The sequence below is a fragment of the Choloepus didactylus genome, chromosome 5 (genome assembly GCF_015220235.1).
Source record: "Choloepus didactylus isolate mChoDid1 chromosome 5, mChoDid1.pri, whole genome shotgun sequence".
NCBI lineage: Eukaryota > Metazoa > Chordata > Mammalia > Pilosa > Megalonychidae > Choloepus > Choloepus didactylus.
The window spans coordinates 160582928-160604843 of record NC_051311.1 but is presented as its reverse complement, the minus strand read 5'-3'; the positions used below and the strand labels follow the sequence as shown (position 1 = coordinate 160604843).

General features: G+C 39.8%; 1 protein-coding gene across 2 annotated transcripts in view; it reads left to right on the top strand.

Moving 5' to 3' along the window:
- The window catches only part of C5H7orf57 (chromosome 5 C7orf57 homolog), a 102053-nt gene that overhangs the window by 54808 nt on the left and 25329 nt on the right, over positions 1–21916 (top strand). For both annotated transcript variants that reach the window (XM_037837211.1, XM_037837210.1), the window contains exons 4-5: positions 10649–10757; positions 13626–13779. In XM_037837211.1, the coding sequence (XP_037693139.1) occupies positions 10649–10757; positions 13626–13779 (263 nt within the window). The remainder of the gene's footprint in view (positions 1–10648; positions 10758–13625; positions 13780–21916) is intronic.

Genomic DNA, 21916 nt, shown 5'->3' with positions numbered 1-21916 from the left:
ATTTTCCATTTCTCTCTCTGTTATTAATTGTATTCCATTGTAGTCAGAGAAGATGCATTGTATGATTTCACTATTTTTTTTAACTTATTGAGACTCGTTTTGTAACCTAACGTATGGTCTATCCTAGAGAATGATCTGTGTGCACTCAATAAGAATGTGCATTCTGCTGCTGTTGGTTGAAGCCTGTTAGGTCTATATATGCCTGTTAGGTCTAGTTGGATTTGAGTATCATTCAAATTTTCTATTTCCTTACTGATCTTCTGTCTAGGTGTTTTATCCATTTTTGAAAGTTGTGTATTAAAGTCTCCTACTACTAATGTAGAGCCGTCTATCTCTCCCTTCAAATCTGTCAGTATTTCAATATTTCATAATTTGGGGGCTCTACTTTTAAATGCATATATATTGTAATTGTCATGTCTTCTTGTTTATTTGACCCCATTATCAATATATAAAGACCATCTTTGTCCCTTATAATGGTTTTTAACTTAAAATCTTTTATCTTTCATTAGTATAGTGACCCCAGCTCTCTTTTGATTACTGCTTTCAAGGTATATTTTTTCTGTCCTTTCACTTTCAACCTACTTAAGTCTTTGAATTTAAGGTGAGTTTCCTATAAACAGCATACAATTTGGTCATACTTTTTAATCCATTCTGCCAATCTCTGACTTTTGATTGGAGATTTTAATCCATTTACAGTTAACATTACTACTGATAATGCAGGACTTTCTTCTGCTGTTTTTCTATTTAGTCTTTGTAAGTCTTATAACTTTTCTGTCCCTCAATTTTTTGTTAATGCCTACCTTCTTATTTATTTGTGTGTGTGTGTGTGTGTGTGTGTTGTACCGTACCGAGTCTCTTCTCATTTTATCTGGATATAGTTTCCGTATATTTTCCTTGTGGTTACCGTGGGGTTAAAAATTAACATTCTGAATATATAGCAACCACATTTGATTTGGTTCCAACTTGACTTCAGTAGCATGCACATATGCTTTTCCTATACCCTTCCACCCCTCCACCTGTTTTGTACTTGTTTCAAATTATATCATTGTACATTGTGTGTCCAAAACCATAGATATATCATTACTTTTTATGCATTTGCATTTTATCTGAGAATTTCTTAATCTGTCCCTCATTTTTGAAAGAAAGTCTCACTGGATATAAAATTATTGCTTGGCAATTGCTTCCTTTCAGTACTTTAAGTATTTTAACCTACTGCCTTCTTGCCTCCATCGTTTCTGAAGAAATCTACATGTAATCTAATTGAGACTCTCTTGTAAATAACATGTTTTTCTCTTGCAGGTTTTGAACTCTCTTCTTGTCTTTTGCATTTGACAGTTTGAGGAGTATGTCACAGGGCATATTTTTCTTCAAATTTATCCCGTTTGGTATTTTCTGGGCTTCCTGGGTATGCAGATTCACATCTTTTGCTAAGTTTGGGAAGTTTTCTGTTGTTATTCCTCTGAATATTCCTTCTGCCCCTTTCTCTCTTTCTTCTCTTTCTGTGGCTCTCACAATGCATATATTGGTGTGCTTGATGGTATCCCAGAAGTCTCTTAGGTTATTTTCAGTTTTTATAATTCTTTTTTTTCTTTCTGCTCCTCAGCCTGACTCATTTCAACATTCTCGTCTTTGAGTTCACTGATTCTTTCTTCTGCCAGCTACAATCTGCTGTTGAAAACCTCCTGGTTATTTTTCATTTCATTTATTTTGGTTTTCAACTCCAGTAGTTCCATTTGGTTCACTTTTAAAATTTCTCTTTATTGAGAGCCTCATATTGTTCATTCATTGTTTTCCTGATATTTTTTAGTTTATTCCTGTATTTTCCTTCTTCTCCTTGAGCATATTGAAGATTATTTTTTTTAAAAGTCTTTGTCTGGTATGTTCATATTCTGGTCTTCTTTGTTGGTATTTTCTGGATTTTTATCCCCTTATTTTGGATGGGCCATCATTTCCTGTTTCTTCATTTGTCTTGTAATCTTGTGTTGCACACTGTACATTTCAGTATTTTCAAATGTTAACTCTGGGATTTATCCCCTGAGATGTCTATTTCTTGAGTTTGTAACCAGTTGGTGATATGACAGAGATTTTTTTAAATGTCAGCCCTCCCATCAGAAAGTTCCAGTCGTGCAAATACAAAGTGCATGGTCTTTCCTGCCTGTCTTTTCTGGACCTGTGTCTTGTCCTGGGATTGTGCTTACTAGTGACCTTAGGAGTTCTTCCCCTGTTTACAAGAGCTTCAATGCACTTCCAGGAGACAGACTTTCTCCCACTCCCAAGTGTTCCACTGGGGGACTTAAAGCAGGTCAGCCTTTGCCCCAGGACATCTGCCTCAATTGTTTCTAACACTGCTTTCATTGTCTACAGTTACTTTTTTCTGGAAGGCAAATTCCGGGAGCAGAGTACATTGGAGAGGAGTTTCCCCAGTCAGTCTTTCCCAGCCAGTATAAGGCCAGAGACCCAAAGAGGAAGTGCCAGCCAGCTCCAAATTACCCTGAAGAGGGACGAGGGAGGGGCCAGGAAGGGTGCCAGGAGATTTTTCCATGGCTCCCCAAAGCTGTGCTTTCTTGCCGTGCCCAGCAAATGCAGCCCTTCAACTGTCCCCCAGCTCTGAGGAAGCATAGCAGTTTTGAGTGTCCTCAGTCACCTTTCTGCAGAGTGGGTTGGAACAGTGGCCACCCTCAGAGCCAGGGCCCCAGAGATCTGAAGCTGCTAATCCAAAGCTTTGATCCGTGATCAGCTGTGCCCACCCCTAATGGATTTTTATGTCCTTTTCTGTCACCAGTGAGCTAGCCAGGGGCTGGAGCCCATGGTAGCTTACTGTGAGAGTGGGGGCTGGGCACCGGTAACTGCCATGTGTGGGAGAGATTTCTGGCATTTGCTGTAATTTACCAGCCTCTTCCTTACACTCTTCCCTGGATGCTGTACAGTGTTCCCCTGGACTCCAGAGTTTCAAAATGGTTGATTCAGACAGTTCCTGCCTGTTTAATAGCTGTTCTGCTGGAGGGACTTGAGTCCTGAAACTTCCTGTTCTGCCGTCTTTCCACAATCCCCCTGTCCTTGGGCTTTCATGTCCTCATTTGCTGACTACTCTGTGAACATTTTCTTTCCTTATTCTCATTCTCATGCCCCTTGTCTTTTTTATGGATAGACATTAAATAATGAAGACCATCAGTAAATTGCTGAGTAGTAAGTAGTTCAGTGGCAATACTGATGAAGTTGAAACATTTATACATGCTTTAACTGAGAAAGTACTGCCTAATTGTACTTAGAAATTAAGTCATCTTCCACTTAATAGAAACCTCTGGTCAAAGTGGTTAAGGGAACTTGTCTAATATCTCGTATAGCTAGCAGTTGTGGTGGATGATTTGGGAGATATTAACATTTTCTTTTACTGGATACCATTAACCCCAGGAGAGAGTGGGAGAGCAAGAATATGATAAAGCAAATATGATAAAAGTTAACACTTGGGGGATCTGGGTGAGGAGTGCAGGGGAATTCATACTATTTTGTGACTTTTCTGTAAGTCTGAAATATTTGAAAATAAAAAGTTAAAAAAAAAGTTCAGTGCCCAGCACATGATAAGGTCTCACGAAATGTTAGCAGCTGCGGCTGGTATTGTTGTCATCATTTTGCTTTCACTATTGTCAGTGAAATAAGTCATTCCCACCTCCCTGCCATTGATGTCACAAACTCCCCGAAACTATGAAGAAATCCTTGGCGCCAGGAGAGGGAAGTGTTGCACGCTAGAGAATGCATTCGAAGCTGGTGTAAGTCTCTGAGAAGGAGCCTTGGGCTCTGTACCTCTCAGGGTTGGCTTCACGAGAAATGGCGATCTGACAAATCCCCCAGATAACTTAGAAGGCGCCTATACCTCACCTCCATCTGGAAACCTGGAGTAGGTAGCAGTTTTGTGCTATTCCTGGAAATGGCTGTTTGGGACCAGGGCACAGGGGCCCTAAAGTAACCTCACTGAGGTTCTGACAGCCCTACCAATGGCACAGGAGACAAAGGTAGGGGCCCAGCAAGTGCTGTCCCCTGAAGATCCAGAAGCTTTCCCTCTGCATATGTCAGCATGGAGACAAGAACCACACCCTGGGAGCTGGTACATGTTGGCAAGTGTAGGTGCTAACCCAGGACCAGATGCTTTCTCCAGACCGTGGAAAGGAAGCGAGATGGGGGAGGGTGGAGTATAATGAGACCGGCATGAGGGGTGACCCTCCCTGAGGAGCACAAGGCACCACGTGGCTGTAAGTCCCAACCAGGGCTGCCTCCCCTGGCCCTAGGCTCTGTTGTCCCCCAGGTTTTGGAGGCAACCCCATGGAGAAGAGGGCCAAGAGGAAGAAGCCTGAATTGGCCAAGCTTTCCCTGAACCAACGAGAACATGCTTTGAAAAGGACCAACTTGGTTTGGAATGTTCTGCCATTAGGTAGAATAGGGGAGGAGGACAGAAATTATGTTGCATTGTTAAACAGTAAGAAAGTTATATTCTTGCTCACCTGAAACTTATGAACTAAAAGTTAGGACTCACCAAATTAAAAAAAAAGGAAAAGGTTGTTTCAATATTCTTTTGCTCCTTCCTTAACATGTTAATTTTCCACAAGTTTTCAGCAAATCATTTGCTAGAGAAGTATCTGGTGTTAAATAACAGGTGTATTTTTTATGCATTTGATGTGTTCCTTAAAAAGCTATATGTAAATTAAGAGACATCAGTGTTTAAAGGATGTGATAAACCTTTCTCTTCATAAATTCTTTTCAAAGCTACGATCAGTGCTTGTTATGAGTATATTGTGATGTTTCTAATGTCAGTTTTTCTTAAAGCAAAATATATTGTTTTGTGTAGATTGACCTCCTAAATTCTACTGTACACAGTGCATCCTAAACCATCTATAAAACAGAGAATAAAGTAGGAATCTGTGAAACCACAAAAGCTGCAGAAGTCTCCCAAACTTGGACACAAATGAGGGATGACCCTACTATCCCACAATCCAGTGTCTGTGTTGCTCCCTCAACTATCCCACAATCCAGTGTCTGGATTGCTCTTTTGTTTTTAAAGGTTTTTTTTTTGTTGTTAATTTTTTTTTTCCCTAGTGCTTCAGTTCTTTTCACATTTTACCACACCCTGGTTCTCTTAGGGGCTTGTGTGGGTGCTGGTGCCTTTCTGGAAGAACAGCTTTGTACAGTACTTGCTTCTGACAAAGGAGGGCCTCCCCTTTCTGTAGTTGTCGTGGCTTCCTCTCTGCAGTCTGACTCAAACAGCTCCTCCCTCCACGCTCTGACCTTAAAGACCCCACACAGACAGTTTAGGGGCCCTGCGTGTCTTCTTTCCATCTTTCCTATGAGATAAGTTAAAAATGGCTTTAGCTGGAGAAGCAATTGGGTAGCAGTCAAAGAGAGGGTGTGTGAATTCAGTCCCCTACGGAAGCAAAAGCTGAGTTTCTGCCCCTTCTATCAGAGCCAGCTCAAGTGGCTGGTGTATGATTGGAGTGGGGGTTCCCAGCTTGCACTACCCCATATTTTTGCTGGCCATTTATTAACACTGAGCACCCACACTCTGCTAGAAAACCCCTTTTTGTGTATGCTTGTCTTGGATGGGCAGCAGCAGGGCTTGAGAGCTGCACTCCTCGCCAGAAATGATTTTCTTTGACATAGCACTTCCCAGGGTGGTGAATAACACAGAAGCTCAGCAACCACAGAAGACATTACGTGAGCATCAAAGGGTTGGGGGAGCACTTGAGGGCCTGAGTTGGCCTCCAAGTATGCTGGAGTCATGTCCAGCTCCTTTCAAGGACTCCTGCCCCATTGGGCTTGAGCCAGGAGCACATACTTCTCATCTTCAGTAGGAATAAGTAGAAGATCATGCAGCTGGAGTCTACTACATCAGCCAGGGAGCTGGTAATGGCCACTTCACTAATCTGTGCACAGTATGTGAGGTTAATAAGCTGATGTATTCGAACTCTGTGAGTGAAGAACAAACAAGAACAAACCAGCCACCAGCTGTCATTTGTTCCTGGGGACCACTGAGATGTTTCTCTAGCATCCCTCTGCTGTACCTAACCCTCCCCGCTTTCTCAGTGGTCCAGTTGGGAAGTGGTCCCTGAGCTTTGCCCTTAGTCTGGTTGTCACAGCACCACTATTGAGGTTATTTTGGCCCAGACAAATCTAACCGTGTCTGGGTCAGCCAGGTGCCAGCTGTCCTGGCACTGGGCAAAGGCTGACACCCTAACGGGCTTGGGGTCTGCTCTGAGATTTTAGTGCACACAACTTCAGTGGCGGGGCTGGTGTCCATGGGTGTGGTTGTCATCTTGAAGTGGCTGGTGACTGCCAGGTGCTCCCGCTTCCATCTTCTCCACCTCTTTTTTTCCTGTTCTTTATGAGCAAGTCCTTGCAGGAGATACTGTTTTGAGCCAGGGTTTAAAATCTCTCTGGAAGTTCTTCCTGAATGTTGCACATCTTCTGCTAGGAACTTTTTTAGGAGTCTCTGCAGATCAACAAAATGAACACTGGAAGAAATCTAAATATCTACAAGTAGGGGATAATTCATTTAAATTATCATAAATACATTTGATGGCTATTAGGTTTTTTATTAATATAAATAAAGTAATTCTGTAATAAGTGAAGAAAAACAGGATGCAAATTGTATCTTTATACATATATATGTGTGTGTGTACATATATATATATACACACACACATATATATTATTATCATTGGCACAACTTTATTTAAAAAGAAAGAAAGAAAAAGATGGGAAGGAAAACCACCAAAATATTAACATTGGTTGTCTTGAGGCAATGGGAATACTGAAGATATCTTTTTATCTTTTCTCTATTTCCTTATTTTTACAGTGAACATGTAGTAACTTTTTATAATTGAAAACAGTGTTTAAAAATTTAAAATTTAAATTATAGGAGCAGAGAAACTCTTCCAACTTGCTTACGGGCCAGCTTCTGGAGTATAAACCTCACCAAAAATTGCTTTCTCCTATTCATATGATGCTGGTGCTCCATTAATAAGTCTGTTGAGGGCAGGGAAATTTCTTGCTTGCTTTTGCACCCCCTCTCAATACTTTACTCATTGCAGGGTAATATTAGATGATTGAGCTGGAGGCAGGTGTTTTAGTTTCCTCGGCTGCTTAAAGCAGATACCATAAAATGGGTTGGCTTAAACTATGGGAATTTACTAGCTTACAATTTGAGGCTGAGAAAGTGTCCAAATCAAGGCATCATCAAGATGATGCTTTCTGTCTGAAGATCAGCTGCCAGTGATCCTTGTCTTCTCTGCCACATGGCAAGGCACATGGTGGCATCTGCTGGTCTTTTCCTTCTCTTCTGGGTTTTGTTGCTTTCAGCTTCTTGCTTCCCTGGCTTGCTTTCTCTGTATCCATTCTGTTTATAAAGGACTCCAGTAATAGGATTAAGACCCATCCTGATTGAGGTGGTTCATACCTTAACTGAAATAGCCTCATCCAAAAGTCCTACTTACAATGGGTTCACACCCACAGGAATAGGTTAGATTTAAGAACATGGTTTTCTGGGGTGTGTATGGTTTCAAACCACCACAGCATGTATTTTTAGTATTTTTCTCAGAGGAAGGGAAGATTTCCCCTGGCATCCAGGGCTGTATGGTGGCAGCTGGAAGGGGACCTATTGAGGATGCACAAAAGCACATCCTTGGCCATATTCTCAGTCCATGTTCTGATGAGCTGAGCTGAAGGCCCAATGCCTGGCATGTCAATAGTCATGATAAATGTTTGTGGTTTGTTTTGATTCAGTTTGGAGGATACTTCAAGCCCTGCTGAGACTCAAGAGTATCTTCACCTTCATGTGCTGTTCTATGTGTGTTAATTTCTGAAGAGCCCTGATTTTCTGGGAGGAATGGCTCCTAGCTGGCCTGTTCTCAGCCAGAATAATAAGGGAGTAAGGGGCTGTGTTCGGTGTTGTGTAATGACCACGGGCTGAGACGAAGGATGTGCCAGCCACAGACTAACAGAGGGGAACCCCCCTCCTGCCCCCCAATTCCAGCTTACATTAGAATAACAAGAGGTGTAAGTTAAAAAAACCACCCTAGGAAATGCCTTCCTTAAAGAAATGGTTTTCTTTTTTCCCAGTTTCTCGGTTTGGGGGGTTTGTTTTTGTCATTGTTTTTAAAGTTTGCAGAAAAAATGCCAAGTCGGTGCTGAGGGTTCATTTTGCAATCACTGTCAGCTTGCTAGGAACCCTGGACTAGTTGGGCACATCTGTGACTGCTGTTGAGAAAGCCAGGTTTTGGATCTGCTGTGTTCTTCCTAGCTTGGGAGGAACATTTTTGGGAAGTGGGATCTGGCTAAGGTTTCCTCCCTCACTCTGTTGGTCCATCCGTTGGTCTTCATCCTGAGTTCCAGCCCAGATTTACCTGGTCCACTGGGATGACTAGTGTTTTTAAAGTTATTTTACAGATAGGCAGACCACATTCTTGCTCTCCATTTTTATGGCCATTAACAAATACTATCAAGTGTATTAATTTTTTTTTTCTTTATTAGAGAAGTTGTAGCTTTACAGAAAAATCATGCATAAAATACAGGATTCCCTTATACCACCTTATTAACATCCTGCATTGGTGTGTGGTACATTTGTTACGATTGATGAAAACACATTTTAATAATTGAACTATTAACTATAGTCCATGGTTTAACTCAGGGTTCACTGTATAGTGCAGTTCCATGGATTTTTAAAAAAAATTTTTATTCTGTTGCCATATATAAAATCTAACATTTCCCTCTTTTAATCACATTCAGCTATATATTTCAGGGCTGTTAATTGTGTTCACAGTGTTGTGCTGCCATCACCACTATCCTTTACCAAAACGTTCCCATTGTTCCAAATAGGAACCCTGTACATATTAAGCCTTAATTTCCCATTCCCTATCTATCTTCTATCCCTACCCTGTCTCCTGGTAACCTATATTCTAGATTCTGACTTCAGAGTTTGCTTCTTCTAATTATTTCATATTGGTGAGATCATACAATATTTGTCCCTTTGTGTCTGGCTTATTTCACTCAACATGATGTCTTCAAGGTTCATCCGTTTTGTTGCATGTATCAGGACTTCATTCCTTTTTATGGCTGCATAGTATTCCATTGTATGTATATACACATTTTATTTATCCATTCATCAGCTAATGGACACGTAGGTTGCTTCATCTTCTGGCAATTGTGAATAATGCCACTATGAACATTGGTGTGCAGTGTATTGATTTTATTAATGTATTTTTATTTAAAAAACCATTTTTTTTCCTGAAACACAGTGTTTTACTAAATTCTTCTTCTCAGTTTTTATTCCCACATGTTGGGCTTTGTCATCAATTGACACCTGTCATCATCTAATATATTTAGGAAGTTAAAAATTAACATTTATTCAATTTATTATAGCCATGAATATTTAAGCCTTAGGCAAACACAGAGAACAGTAGCAGCTTGCTTTGTTTTGGTCCTTCTGGAAATTTTATTTAAAAATAATGCTATACTATTTATCCCTCATTTCCTAAACTCAGTCTTAATTTTGGGTGATTATCTTGAACAATATAATAGTCTGTTTTAGCATTAAGTTTTATATTCAGTCTTTTTGTTTATGTAGGGATATTTGTTTTCCTAAACAGATATGTTCTTTGCTCTGAAATATTTTCATTTAAAGCAGAGTTTGTTACTCTTCTTATAGTTAAGAATTAAATGCTACCAACTATTAGTGGGTATGACAAAAAAAAATTATTACAATAACATAATCTGAAGAAAATCGTAAAAATGGAAAGCTGATATTTGTATAGGTAATTGAGAAATTATACATATGCTTTAGTTGAAATTTCGAGTACAGATCCAGTTATTTCTTATTGGCATTTGGTATTTGGATTGGTTTATTTTTGAAACTAATAGAATCTACAGATATTTTATGAACAAAGCTGAAAAGATTTTGGTAAAGAAATGAAATTCATTTTCTAAAATTCTCAAAACCCTACTCGCATTTTCATCTCCAGTCCAAAATATCACATAAAAATTAGGAGTATAAACAAAACTTACATAGAACAGAATACTTATTACATGTCAAGCCCCAAAATTAATTTTACTTCTATTAAAAAATTTTTCAGATGTAGTTTTTCTTACATTCTTTAAGGACAATTAAGATTTAATATGCCTGTTGTGCTATCCTATATAGTAATATCAAAAATTAAAAAAGATAAAGCCAAAAGAACGTGATACAGAATCAGTAGATTTGAACCACATTCCACCGCCAGGAAGCTCTGTGACGTGGGCAAGTAAAGAAGCCTCTTCTATGCTCCAGGCTCCTGCCCACAGTGGGATCCCTGGGCCTGCCAATTCCAGGCATTCTCCCCCTACCACATTCTGCGGCTCATTCCTTAGCCCACTGGCTCTCTCAAACCAAAGAAGAACAAAAACAACCTTTACTACTTTACTTCTCCAGTTCCCACTGGTGGGAGGCATGTTAGCCACATTGCTTAGCCATCGGCGGGGAAAGGCTGGCACTGGTGGTTGGGCACGACAGCATACAGAGGGTTCAGTAATGGCGCCCGTGGTACGTCACAGCCCCCGTGTAATGCCTTTGATCCTTGGTGCAGAGACAGGAGGAAACCACTGACCGAGGAATCTTTTTCTCTTTGAGATCTGCTGAAACATTTTGGCCCTGGGACCAGGAAAGGATCCCCGGTCACGTACTCGATGCCAGATTGGTATATCCACCACAGCAAACCACCGACAGCCGACCAGAGAGAGTGAGTATTTTGAAGCAGTCACACTTTTGCTTATCTCTTCAGGAAAATTTTAAATTACAGATATCATCTAATACCGATGCCAGTATTGTCATGTTGCTCTTTAAGGGATGTAGTATAAGTTGTCAGAAAACCAAAGTTCTAGAAATCTGTAGTGGTGTTGCACCATCAGTGAACTGTATGTCTTTGAGCTCCTTACTGATAAATTACTTCAGGTTTTTGTTCTCTGTTCCATGGGACCTGGTTATGCCTACCTAGTTCCATTTATGTAAACAAGCATCTACCCTAAAGCTTTCTTCTTGTTAAAGATGAAAGGTGCTGTATAAAGCTAAAACAGAGCATCTGAATTTTCTATGATTATTACAGATTGATGGGGACCTGTCATCCCCATAAATGTGTGAAAGTATAAGAAATTTCTATGTTTAGGATCCAAACTGCATCTCCCAAACCACCTCTCTTGGACTGAGAAGTAACATAAAAATAATTTTGGATCACTTTCCCAGGCAATCTGAAAATATGGCCGTATAGATGCAGGTCCAAGCTGTCATCTGTTGTTATCTGAATGCCCCACTTATGTTCATGATAGGGTTTTGTCTCCAGGATTCTTGTTCCCCCTATATTTTAGAACCAACACTTTGGGTTAATATAGTTTACCTCTAATGCTATCATTATATGTGAGAGAAAGAGAATGAAGCACTCGTACAGACAATCTGCAGGAGACCTCGGCCCTTAGCCTTACCATGGAACCCAAGTTATCAGAGTGAGATTGCAGGGTCAGGGATCTTACCTATTTCTTGATCCTAAAATGTCTCCTGCATTACCTGAAAGCAAGGACTGGAAATGGCCCTGGCATCTGGAAATATACCCAGCTAACCTCTGGCTTCTCTGAGGATCCATCCACATGTCTTCTCGCAGCTGAGAGGGGCATCTGCTTTAGCCAGGCGCTGTGAGCCGATGGCAGACTCTGGGTGATTGGACTTTGCATGGTTGGTGTGTTTGTCAAGAGTCAGATCTGTGTTGAATTTTTTTGGACCTCACTGACATGGTTCAGGGGCCTAGGGGATGCCCCTGCCTCCGTTTTCTCCACCATCACATGGATCTCCCCTTCCCTTCTTTGTGCCGAAGAGAGACCTACCATTACCACACCATCCTCCGTCTGATCGTGTACCCTGCCCCCTAGCTGGGAGAGGGAGACCATTTTTGTCTTCCCCCATCCTTTATGCTTTTATTCATCTTCCAGACTTCTCAGTAGTGCTCTAGTTGCTTTAGTTTTCTTCCTTACTCCCAGGAATCCTGTCCTTCTACTGACTCCAGATAACTTGCCCCAGGTCCTGGGACAGTCTGAAGGAGGAGAGGGGAGAAGGCATAGGATACCCCTTCCCTTTATTGGAAATTTGGAAACTCAGGAACTGCAACTTAATACTTGCTTAAAAGTTTTTTGTTTTTTTTTTTCTGAATCGTCCCTTCTTTTGTTATTTTCAAACCTTGTCTGTCTCCGGGGGCATTTTTTTCTGCCCCTAGAGAATCTTAGTAGCAGGAGGGCTGGGGTAAAGTGCCTCCCACTCTGCTCTTAGGTAGGTGGAGCTCAGGCTCTGGTCCCTGGCTCCTTCCTCACACCCCATGCTCTTCCACAGCTGCCCAAACACACTGGTTTCTCTGACTGTGCATTCGCTGTCAACTCCCCAGTCTAGATTCCCAGGCCCGGCCTCTCTCCTGAGCCTCAGCCCTGCATGGACCTTCCAAGGCCTCTCCTGTTGCATATCTCCCAGGTCCCTAACCTGCCTTTGCCACATGGCCTTTGACTGCTCGTTTCTCCTCTCCCAGTCTTCTTTCTAGTGTTCTGCCGACTCAGTCAACTTCCCCCAACCCAGTTCTCACTGCTCTGACTGCTTCCAGCCACTGTCCTCACCACGCCCGTGGATGACCACATGTGGCTCCCACTTCCTTTCCTCCTCCAGCTTTGCTCCTTCCCCAGCCCCTGCCCTGGCCGTGCTGCCTGCCCACCCCACTGTAGTTATCCTACTAAACTGAAAACTGCCATGAGGATAGAGTCCAAATACTCCACCTGGCTTGTAAGGCCTGGATTGATCAAGGAGTGTGAAGGCCAGTGGTGTACAGGAGGCCGAGGAAAGCCACCCTGGTACCCAGGAACATCCTTCTCTGGCCCATCCCCAGATCCTCTGTTCTCAGCCCAGGGTCTCCGTTCAGTATCCTCAGCTGGGATGCTGCAAAGATGAGGAGGAGGATACGGGCCTCATCCCTGCCTCCACTCTGTAGCTTCTCATGGGAGCCATGTGCCTGGTGTTTCAAGGTTGAATCCAGATGTACATTCCTGTTAAAATATTGTTATATGTACAGATGGCACCAAAGTCAGGAATCCCAAGGCTCCATCAGTTTCAGCATTTGTGAGCTAAGCAGCCAGTATCGTATTGTCTCTGTGGGAAAATGGTTGGGAAGTTTCAATACTCACCTTAAAAAATGGCCATCTAACAGAAGACTGAAGAAGGTTATTATTTGAAACTCTCATGTTAAATGGTGAGTTTTTAGGGGTGTTGAGCTATTTTGATGAGACAAAGTAATAGATGGTATTACAAAATAAATAATTACTTTATAATTTACCTGCTATATAAATTTGTATTTTAATATATCGTGTGTTACCAAAGTTGACCACCTGATTCTGGGAAGCAGGCCCTCCCTGGTGAAGAGCTGATGTATTTATTCAGCAGGTTGGGGGTGGAGGGTGTCCCACCTGCTTTGTCAGATTCCAGGTTGGAAGCAGGAAACAGGATGGTGTTTTCATAAAAAGAGAGAGAAAGGGAGAGAGAATGGGGTCCATGTTCCAGGTTGTAATTGTTAAATCGTTTTCTGCAGAGTCCCTGCTGTCTTCATGCCAGATTACATGGTTTATGAAGAATTTAGCCCCAGTCAGGCCAACGGTATCTATGAATCCAGAAGAGGGCCTTTCGACTTTGACATGAAAACCATTTGGCAACGAGAGGCCGAGGAACTTGAAGAGAGAAAAAAGGTGACGCGCGCTTCTAAATCGATGGCCTTTGCTTTGTTTCTGTGACTCCCTGCACAACTCGGTGGCATGCATGCTAGCCGGGGGTGTGTCTCACGTAGTCCCAGGACAGTGAGCGCAGGTTCTCTATTTTAAATCTGGATCTACTGCCAGGTCAGCAGCCATGATGATATTGTCTTTTTCTTTTGTGAATATTTATTTGACCAGGTAAGGCTACTTTTTACTAAATGAGTTATTGCTTATCTAAGGGGAAAACTGGCATCCCACTTCTCATGTAGCACCTGTAGAAAAGAAATTTTCTATCAATTTATCTAGTTTCTGAATATTTTCCTTTTATTTAAGTGTTTAAGTTAACTTTTCCCTGGAATTCTCTTTATTGATAATAAAGGAAGAGCAGGTGAACTCTTTCCTTCTGTAAAACTCCCAGTGATGTATTTTACCAGGAAGAAGTGACAATGGGGAAAGCCGTCTTAGGGGATTTGTATTTCAAAAAAGAGGAAGTGGGAAATTCATAAGTAATCTCTGACTGGTAGATTTGTGATGTGTCATCAAAAGATATCAAGATTAGCAGACCTTCCGATCCTTTTTCTTTCTCTTTACTTAGTGTGTGAAGGGAAGAAAATTCAGGAAACCAGAGCAATAGCCCATCAGCTCCCCCTCCTCTGGGGGACTCTGGAGTTGTTGGAAACTTGTGATTTGCATGTGAAATGATGAAACTTGTACTAAAAATAACAGTACTGGAGAACTTCTGTCTGGTGGATTAGAGATCTCCAGGACTCACTCCTCTTCCAAAAAGCCAGTGGACAGGGAGGAGCTGTCTGAAACAACTGTTCTAGGGGCTCCAGAGGCCATAGATGACTGTACAGTATCCAGTGAATAGTGGGAGAAAGAAGCTAAGAAACTGTGATAAGAACTGTGAGTAGCTCACTCTGCAATGGCTTGCTGACACCTGTCCTCCACTCTCAAGGCGGGCTGCCTTGAGATCTGGTCCCAGGTTAGCTGCTGCATATAATAAGGACCTAAAAATCCTTCTCCTTAAGAACAGGGCAGAGTTGGGGGGCACAACCAAGCACTGATCACAGCTTTTGATCAGCGAATTCAGATAGCTGAGTCCCAGATCTGAGCTACTATTTCACCCTGCCCCAGATTGGATGCAGCCATTGTTTCAACCCTGCCCCAATAAAGGCTTGGGCAATGGAGGTTGAAAGACACACTGCCTCCTTAGAGCTGCAGGGAACAGGTTGCTGAAGGGTGCCATCTGCTGAGCAGGCTAGGAAAGCGCAGCTTCAGGGAGTCATCAAAAGGCTTTGGCATCTTTCCTGACCCTTTCCCCAGGGCTCTTAAGAACTGGTCTCTGCCCCCTTCTTGGGTCTCTGACCCTGTTTTGGCTGGGAGATACTGAATTGGAAAAGTTCTCTCTTGGGTGACCCTCCTCCCAGAATTTTCCTCCAGGCAAAAGCAGCTAGAGGCAATGAAAGGAGTTTAAACAAAAACTTTAGAGGCAAAACAAAATAAAAAAGAACAGATCAAGATTCCCAGAGAAGAAACATAAGAAAGGAAACTTTCTCCTGGGGGTGAAATAATTGCACAAATGTGCATTCTTAAAGACTGTATCACATATCCAGGGCAAAATCAGATGAAGAAGAACTGAAAAAATCTGATCAGAAAACAAGGGCAATTTTAAAGTTCTAAGAATAAGTTGAACCAAGTGTTAAAGAAGAGCCTTAACACAAAGCCAACCAATAATGAAACCCTAGGAAAGAGAAACTGACCATCAGAATAAACACAGCATAATAATCAGATGCTTAGATAGCAGCAAAAAATTACAAGCCACACTAAGAAACAGAAAGGTATGGTCCTATCAAAGGTACAGTTTAAGTCTTTGGAGGAGACATTGAATTTGGAACAAATAAAGATATTCAAACAAATCTCCTAAATCAATTTTAGTAGATGAAGGAAAATATGGCTAAAGAAATAAAGGATATAAAGAACACATTAGGTGAACATACAGAAGAATTTTAAAGTATAAAAAGAAACATAATAGAAATTATGGGAATGAAAGGCACAATAGAAGAGATTAAAATTCACTAGAGGCATACAACAAATTTGAACAGGCAAAATAAAGAATCAGTGAACTAGAAGACAGTATGATATAAATCTTAAAGATAGAAGAACAGATAGACAAATTGAAAAAATTGAGCAGGGTCTCAGGGATTTGAATAACAGAAAGAAGCATGCAAATATACACATCATAGGTGTCCCAGAAGAGAAGGGAAAAGGGGCTGAAAGAACATTTGAGAAAATAATGGCTGAAAATTTCCTTTCTCTTATAAAAGCCATAAATATGTATGTTCAAGAAGTGCAACATACTCCAAACAGAAAAAAACCTAATAGACCTACTCTGAGGCACATGCCACATGTCAAATGCCAAACATAAAGAGAAAATCCTGAAAGTAGCAAGACAAAAGTGATTTGCCACATGCAAAGAAACAGTAATAAGATTAAGTGCCAGTTTCTCATCAGAAATCATGAATGTGAGAAGGCATTATATGATATATTTAAGATGTGAAAGAGAAAAACTGCCAGCCAAGAATTTTTATCTGGAAAAACTGTCCTTCAAAAATGAGGGAAAATATAGATAACACCTCTTAGGCTTTAATGTATTGGAATAGCTAGAAGTAAATACCTGAAACTACCAAACTCCAACCCAGCAGTCTGGACTCCTGAAGACAATTATATAATAATATAGATTACAAGGGGTGACACTGTGATTGTGAAGACCTTGTGGATCACACCCCCTTTAGCTAGTGTATGGATGAGTGGAGGAATGGGGATAAAAACTAAAGGACAAATGGGGTGGGATGGGGGGATGATTTGGGTGTTCTTTTTTCACTTTTATTTTTTATTCTTGTTCTGGTTCTTTCTGATGTAAGGAAAATGTTCAGAGATAGATTGTGGTGACGAACGCATAACTATGTTATCATACTATGGACAGTGGATTGTATATCATGGATGATTGTATGGTGTGTGAATGTATTTCAATAAAACTGAATTTAATAAAAAAAATGAGGGAAAGTTTTTAAAAATTCATTGATAAATAGAAACAGAGAGAATTTGTTTCCAAGAGATCTGCCCTACTAAAATTACCAAAGGAAATTCCCCAGGCTGAAAGGAACAGACAGGAGAGAAAGGCTTGGAGTAGAGTTTAGAAATGAAGATTATCAAGAAGGGTAACCAAAACTGTAAAAAGAGAGACAAAAGTATGATATGACTTGTAAAAACCAAAGGACACAGTGGTTGAAGTACTGCCTTTACAGCAATTACATTGAATGTTAATGGATTAAACTCCCCAATTAAAAGACACAGATTGGCAGAATGGATATAGATGTATGATCCAACTCTATGCTTTCTTAAAGAGAATCACCTTAGACCTATAGACACAAATAGGTTGAAAGTGAAAGGTTGGAAATAGATATTCCATGCAAACAGTAACCAAAAAAGAGCTGGGGTAACTATACTAATATATGACAAAATAGACTTTAAATGCAAAACTGTTATAAGAGAAAAAGAAGGACACTATATATTAGGGACAATCTACCAAGAAGAAATAACAATTATAAATATTTATGCACCTAACCAGGATGCCCAAAACACATGAGGCAACACTGGCAAAACTGAAGGAAGAAATAAACATCTCTGTAATAATAGTTGGAGACTTCAGTATGCCATTCTCATCAATAGATAGAACATACAGACGTAAAATAGAGAACTTGAATAATATGATAAATGAACTAGACCTGACAGACATGTACAGAACATTGCACCCGAAAACAGCAGGATATACATTCTTTTCAAGTGTGCATGGATCCTTTTCCAGGATAGACCACATGTTGAGTCACAAAACAAGTCTCAATAAATTTAGAAAGATTGAAATTATACAAAGCACTTTCTCTGACCAGAATGGAATAAAGTTAGAAATCAATTAACAGGCAGAGAACTGGAAAATAAAATATATATATACGAAAGTTAAGCAACAGATCTGTAAACAATCAGTGGGTCAAAGAAGAAATTGTGAGAGAAGTAAGAAAATATCTCAAGATGAATGAAAATGAGAATACAGCATATCAAAACTTATGGGATGCAGCCAAGGCAGTATGGGGAGGGAAATTTATAGCCCTGTATGCCTACATTTAAAAAGAAAAGAATGCTAAAATCAAAGACCTAACAGCACACCTGGAGGAACTAGAAAAAGAACAGCAAATTTATCCTAAAGCAAGCAGAAAGAAAAAAGTAACAAAGATTGGAGCAGAAATAAATGAAATTGAGAACAACAATAAAAAACAATAGCATAAAAGTTGTATGTAATGGTGCCTAAGAGTCTCCCCCTGAGTACCTCTTTGTTGCTCAGATGTGGCCCTCTCTCTCTCTAACTGAGCCATCTCAATAGGTGAACTTGCTGCCCTCCCCCCTACGTGGGACCCGACCCCCAGGGGTGTAAATCTCCCTGGCAACGCAGAGTATGACTCCCGGGGATGAATGTGGATCCGGCATCGTGGGACTGAGAGTATCTTCTTGACCAAAAGGGGGATGCAAAATGAGACGAAATAGTTTCAGTGGCTGAGAGATTCCAAATGGAGTCAAGAGGTCACTCTGGTGGACATTCTTATGCACTATATAGATAACACCTCTTAGGCTTTAATGTATTGGAATAGCTAGAAGTAAACACCTGAAGCTACCAAACTCCAACCCAGCAGTCTGGACTCCTGAAGACAATTATATAATAATGTAGATTACAAGGGGTGACAGTGTGATTGTGAAGACCTTGTGGATCACACCCCCTTTAGCTAGTGTATGGATGAGTGGAGGAATGGGGATAAAAACTAAAGGACAAATGGGGTGGGATGGGGGGATGATTTGGGTGTTCTTTTTTCACTTTAGTTTTTTATTCTTGTTCTGGTTCTTTCTGATGTAAGGAAAATGTTCAGAGATAGATTGTGGTGATGAACGCATAACTATGTTATCATACTGTGGACAGTGGATTGTATATCATGGATGATTGTATGGTGTGTGAATGTATTTCAATAAAACTGAATTTAATAAAAATAAAAAAAAAGTCAAAAAAATAGCATAAAAAAAGGTTGTTTTCTGAGAAGATCAATAAAATTGGCAAACACTTAGCTAAACCTACAAAGTAAAAAAGAGAAGATGCAAATAAAGTCAGAAATGAGTGGGGGGACATTACTACTGACCCCACAGAAATAAAAAAGATCATAAGAGGATATTATAAAAAACTGTATGCCAACAAATCAGAAAAATTTGATGAAATGGACAAACTCCTAGAAACACACAAACAACTTATATTGACTCCAGAAGAAATAGAAGACCTCAACAGGCCAATTACAAGTAAAGAGATTGAATCAGTCATCAAAAACCTCCCAACAAAGAAAACTCAGAACCAGATGGCCCCAAAGGTGAATTTTACCAATCATTCCAAGAAGAATTAATACTAATCCTGCTCATACTCCTCCAAAAAATTGAAGGGGAGAGAACTCTATGTAACTCATTCCATAAGGTCAACATCACTCTAATTCTAAAGGCAGGTAAAGGCACTACAAGGAAACAAAATACTTGCAAATTTAATCCAACAGCACATTAAAAGAATTATACACCATGATCAAGTGGATTTTATACCAGGTATGCTAGAGTGGTTCGACACAATAAAATCAATTCATGTAATATACCATATTAAAAATTGGAGAGGATTCTTCTGCACACACTTGTGCTACTGAGAGCTAAATCTTCAAAAGAAAATCTATCAAGGGGACTAAATTCTTCAAAGTAAAATGATGGTGTTACTACTAATTCATATTCCATACATCAGGTACAGAGCAAGTATTGGTAACAGGTAAATAACATATATGCTGGGCAGATGAAATGAACTTGGTAGACATAAGAGTTTGCTTTGATTACAGTTGTTATGAATATGGGTTTCAAAATGAAGCCTTAACTTAGAATTTCATTATGATTCAGAATCATCACTGCCTTAATGTTTAAACCTCTATTTAAGACCTCCTAATAAAAGAGAAATGCATATTTGTTTATGGCTTTTTGTAAATATAAGTGCATTGATCTATTGCTTAAACACACAAACAAACAAAAAAACTACTTTGTTTCTGTGACAGTGTTTGTTAATCTAGGCAATAGAATTATTTGCATAAAAATGGAGCATATAATAGAACAGTATAAGAACTGTTCTCCCCCCAAACCTTAGTTACAAAATTGTTCTAAGAGTATTTGTAAAAACTGAAATTGAGTGATTAAAAAGAAGAAAAAAAATTGAAGGGTAAAACCACATGATCATCTTGATTGATACAGAAAAGGCATTAGACAAATTCTAGCTTCCTTTCTTGTTAGGAACACTTTGAAATATAAGAATTGAAGGAAACTTCCTCAACATGATAAAGGGCATATATGAAAAACACACAGCTAACATTGTACTAAATGGAGAGAGATCAGAAGTTTTCCCTCTAAGATCTGGAACAAGACAAGGGGTTCCATTGTCATCATTATTATTCAACATTGTGCTGGAAGTTGTAGCTGTAGCAGTTAGACAAGAAAAAGAAATAAAAGGCACCCAAATCAGAAAAGAAGCAAAACTTTCACTATTTGCAGATTACATGATCCTACATTTAGAAAATCCCAAAAAATCTACAACAACCCTATTAGATTTAATAAAAGACTTCAGTAAAGTGATGGGATACAAGATCAATGGGCAAAAAGCAGTAGTGTTTCTGTACATTTGTAATGACCTATTTGAGGAGGAAATCAAGAAAAATTTCCATTTGCAATAGCAACTAAAAGAATCAAATATCTAGGAATAAACTTAACCAAGGATGCAAAGGACCTATATTCAGAAAACTACAAAACATTGCTAAAAGTAATCAAGGAAGACCTAAACAAATGGAAGGACATTCCATGTTCATCCATTGGAAGACTAAATGTCATTAAGAAGTCAATTCTGCCCAAACTGACTTAAATATTTAATGCAATCCCAATCAAAATTCCAACAGCCTACTTTTCAGAAATGGAAAAGCTAATTAACAATTTTTGTTGGAAGAGTAAGGGGCCCTGAATAGCCAAAATAATCTAAAAAAAAAAAAAGAATGAAGTTGGAGGACTCACACTTCCTGATTTTAAAGCCTATTTCAGGGCTAGAGTGGCCAAAACAGCATGATACTTGCATAAAGATGGATATATTGACAAATGGAATCAAATTGAGTATTCATAAATAGACCCTTACATCTTTGACCAATTGATATTTGAAAGGCTACCAAGTCCACTGAACTGGAACAGAATAGTCTCTTCAACAAATGGTTCTCGTAGAACTGGATAGCCATATGCAAAATAATGAAAGAGGACCCCTATCTCATACCTCATATAAAAATTAGCTCAAAATGGACCAAAGACCTAAATATAAGAACCAGAGCCATAAAACTCTTGGAAGAAAACATAGGGAAGCATGTTCTGTATCTTGTGGTAGGCAATGGCTTCTTAGATGTTACACCCAAAGCACAAGCAATGAAAGAAAAAGTAGATAAATCAGACCTCTTCAAAATTAAAAACTTTTGTGCCTCAACAGACTTTGTCCCAGAAAATTAAAAGGCAATCTACTCAGTCAGAGAAAATGTTTGGAAACCACGTTTCCTACAAAGGTTTAATATCCAGACTATATAAAGAAATCCTACACCTCAGCAATAAAAAGACAACCCAATTAAAAAATGGGCAAAAGACATGAGTAGACATTTTTCCAAAGAGGAAATACAAATGACTAAAAAGCTTATAAAAAGATGCTCAACATTACTAGCTATTAGGGAAATGCAAATCAAAACCACAATGAGATATAATTTCACACCTATAGAATGGCACTATTAAAAAAAATGGAAAGTTAAATGTATTGGAAAGGATGTGGAGAAATGGGAACACTCATTCATTGCTGGTGGGAATGTAAAATGGTGCAGCCACTGTGGAAGACAACTTGGTAGTTCCTGGGAAAGCTAAATATAGAACTACCATATGACTTGGCAATCCCACTACTGGGTAATTACCCAGAAGAACTGAAAGCAGGAACTCGAACAGACAT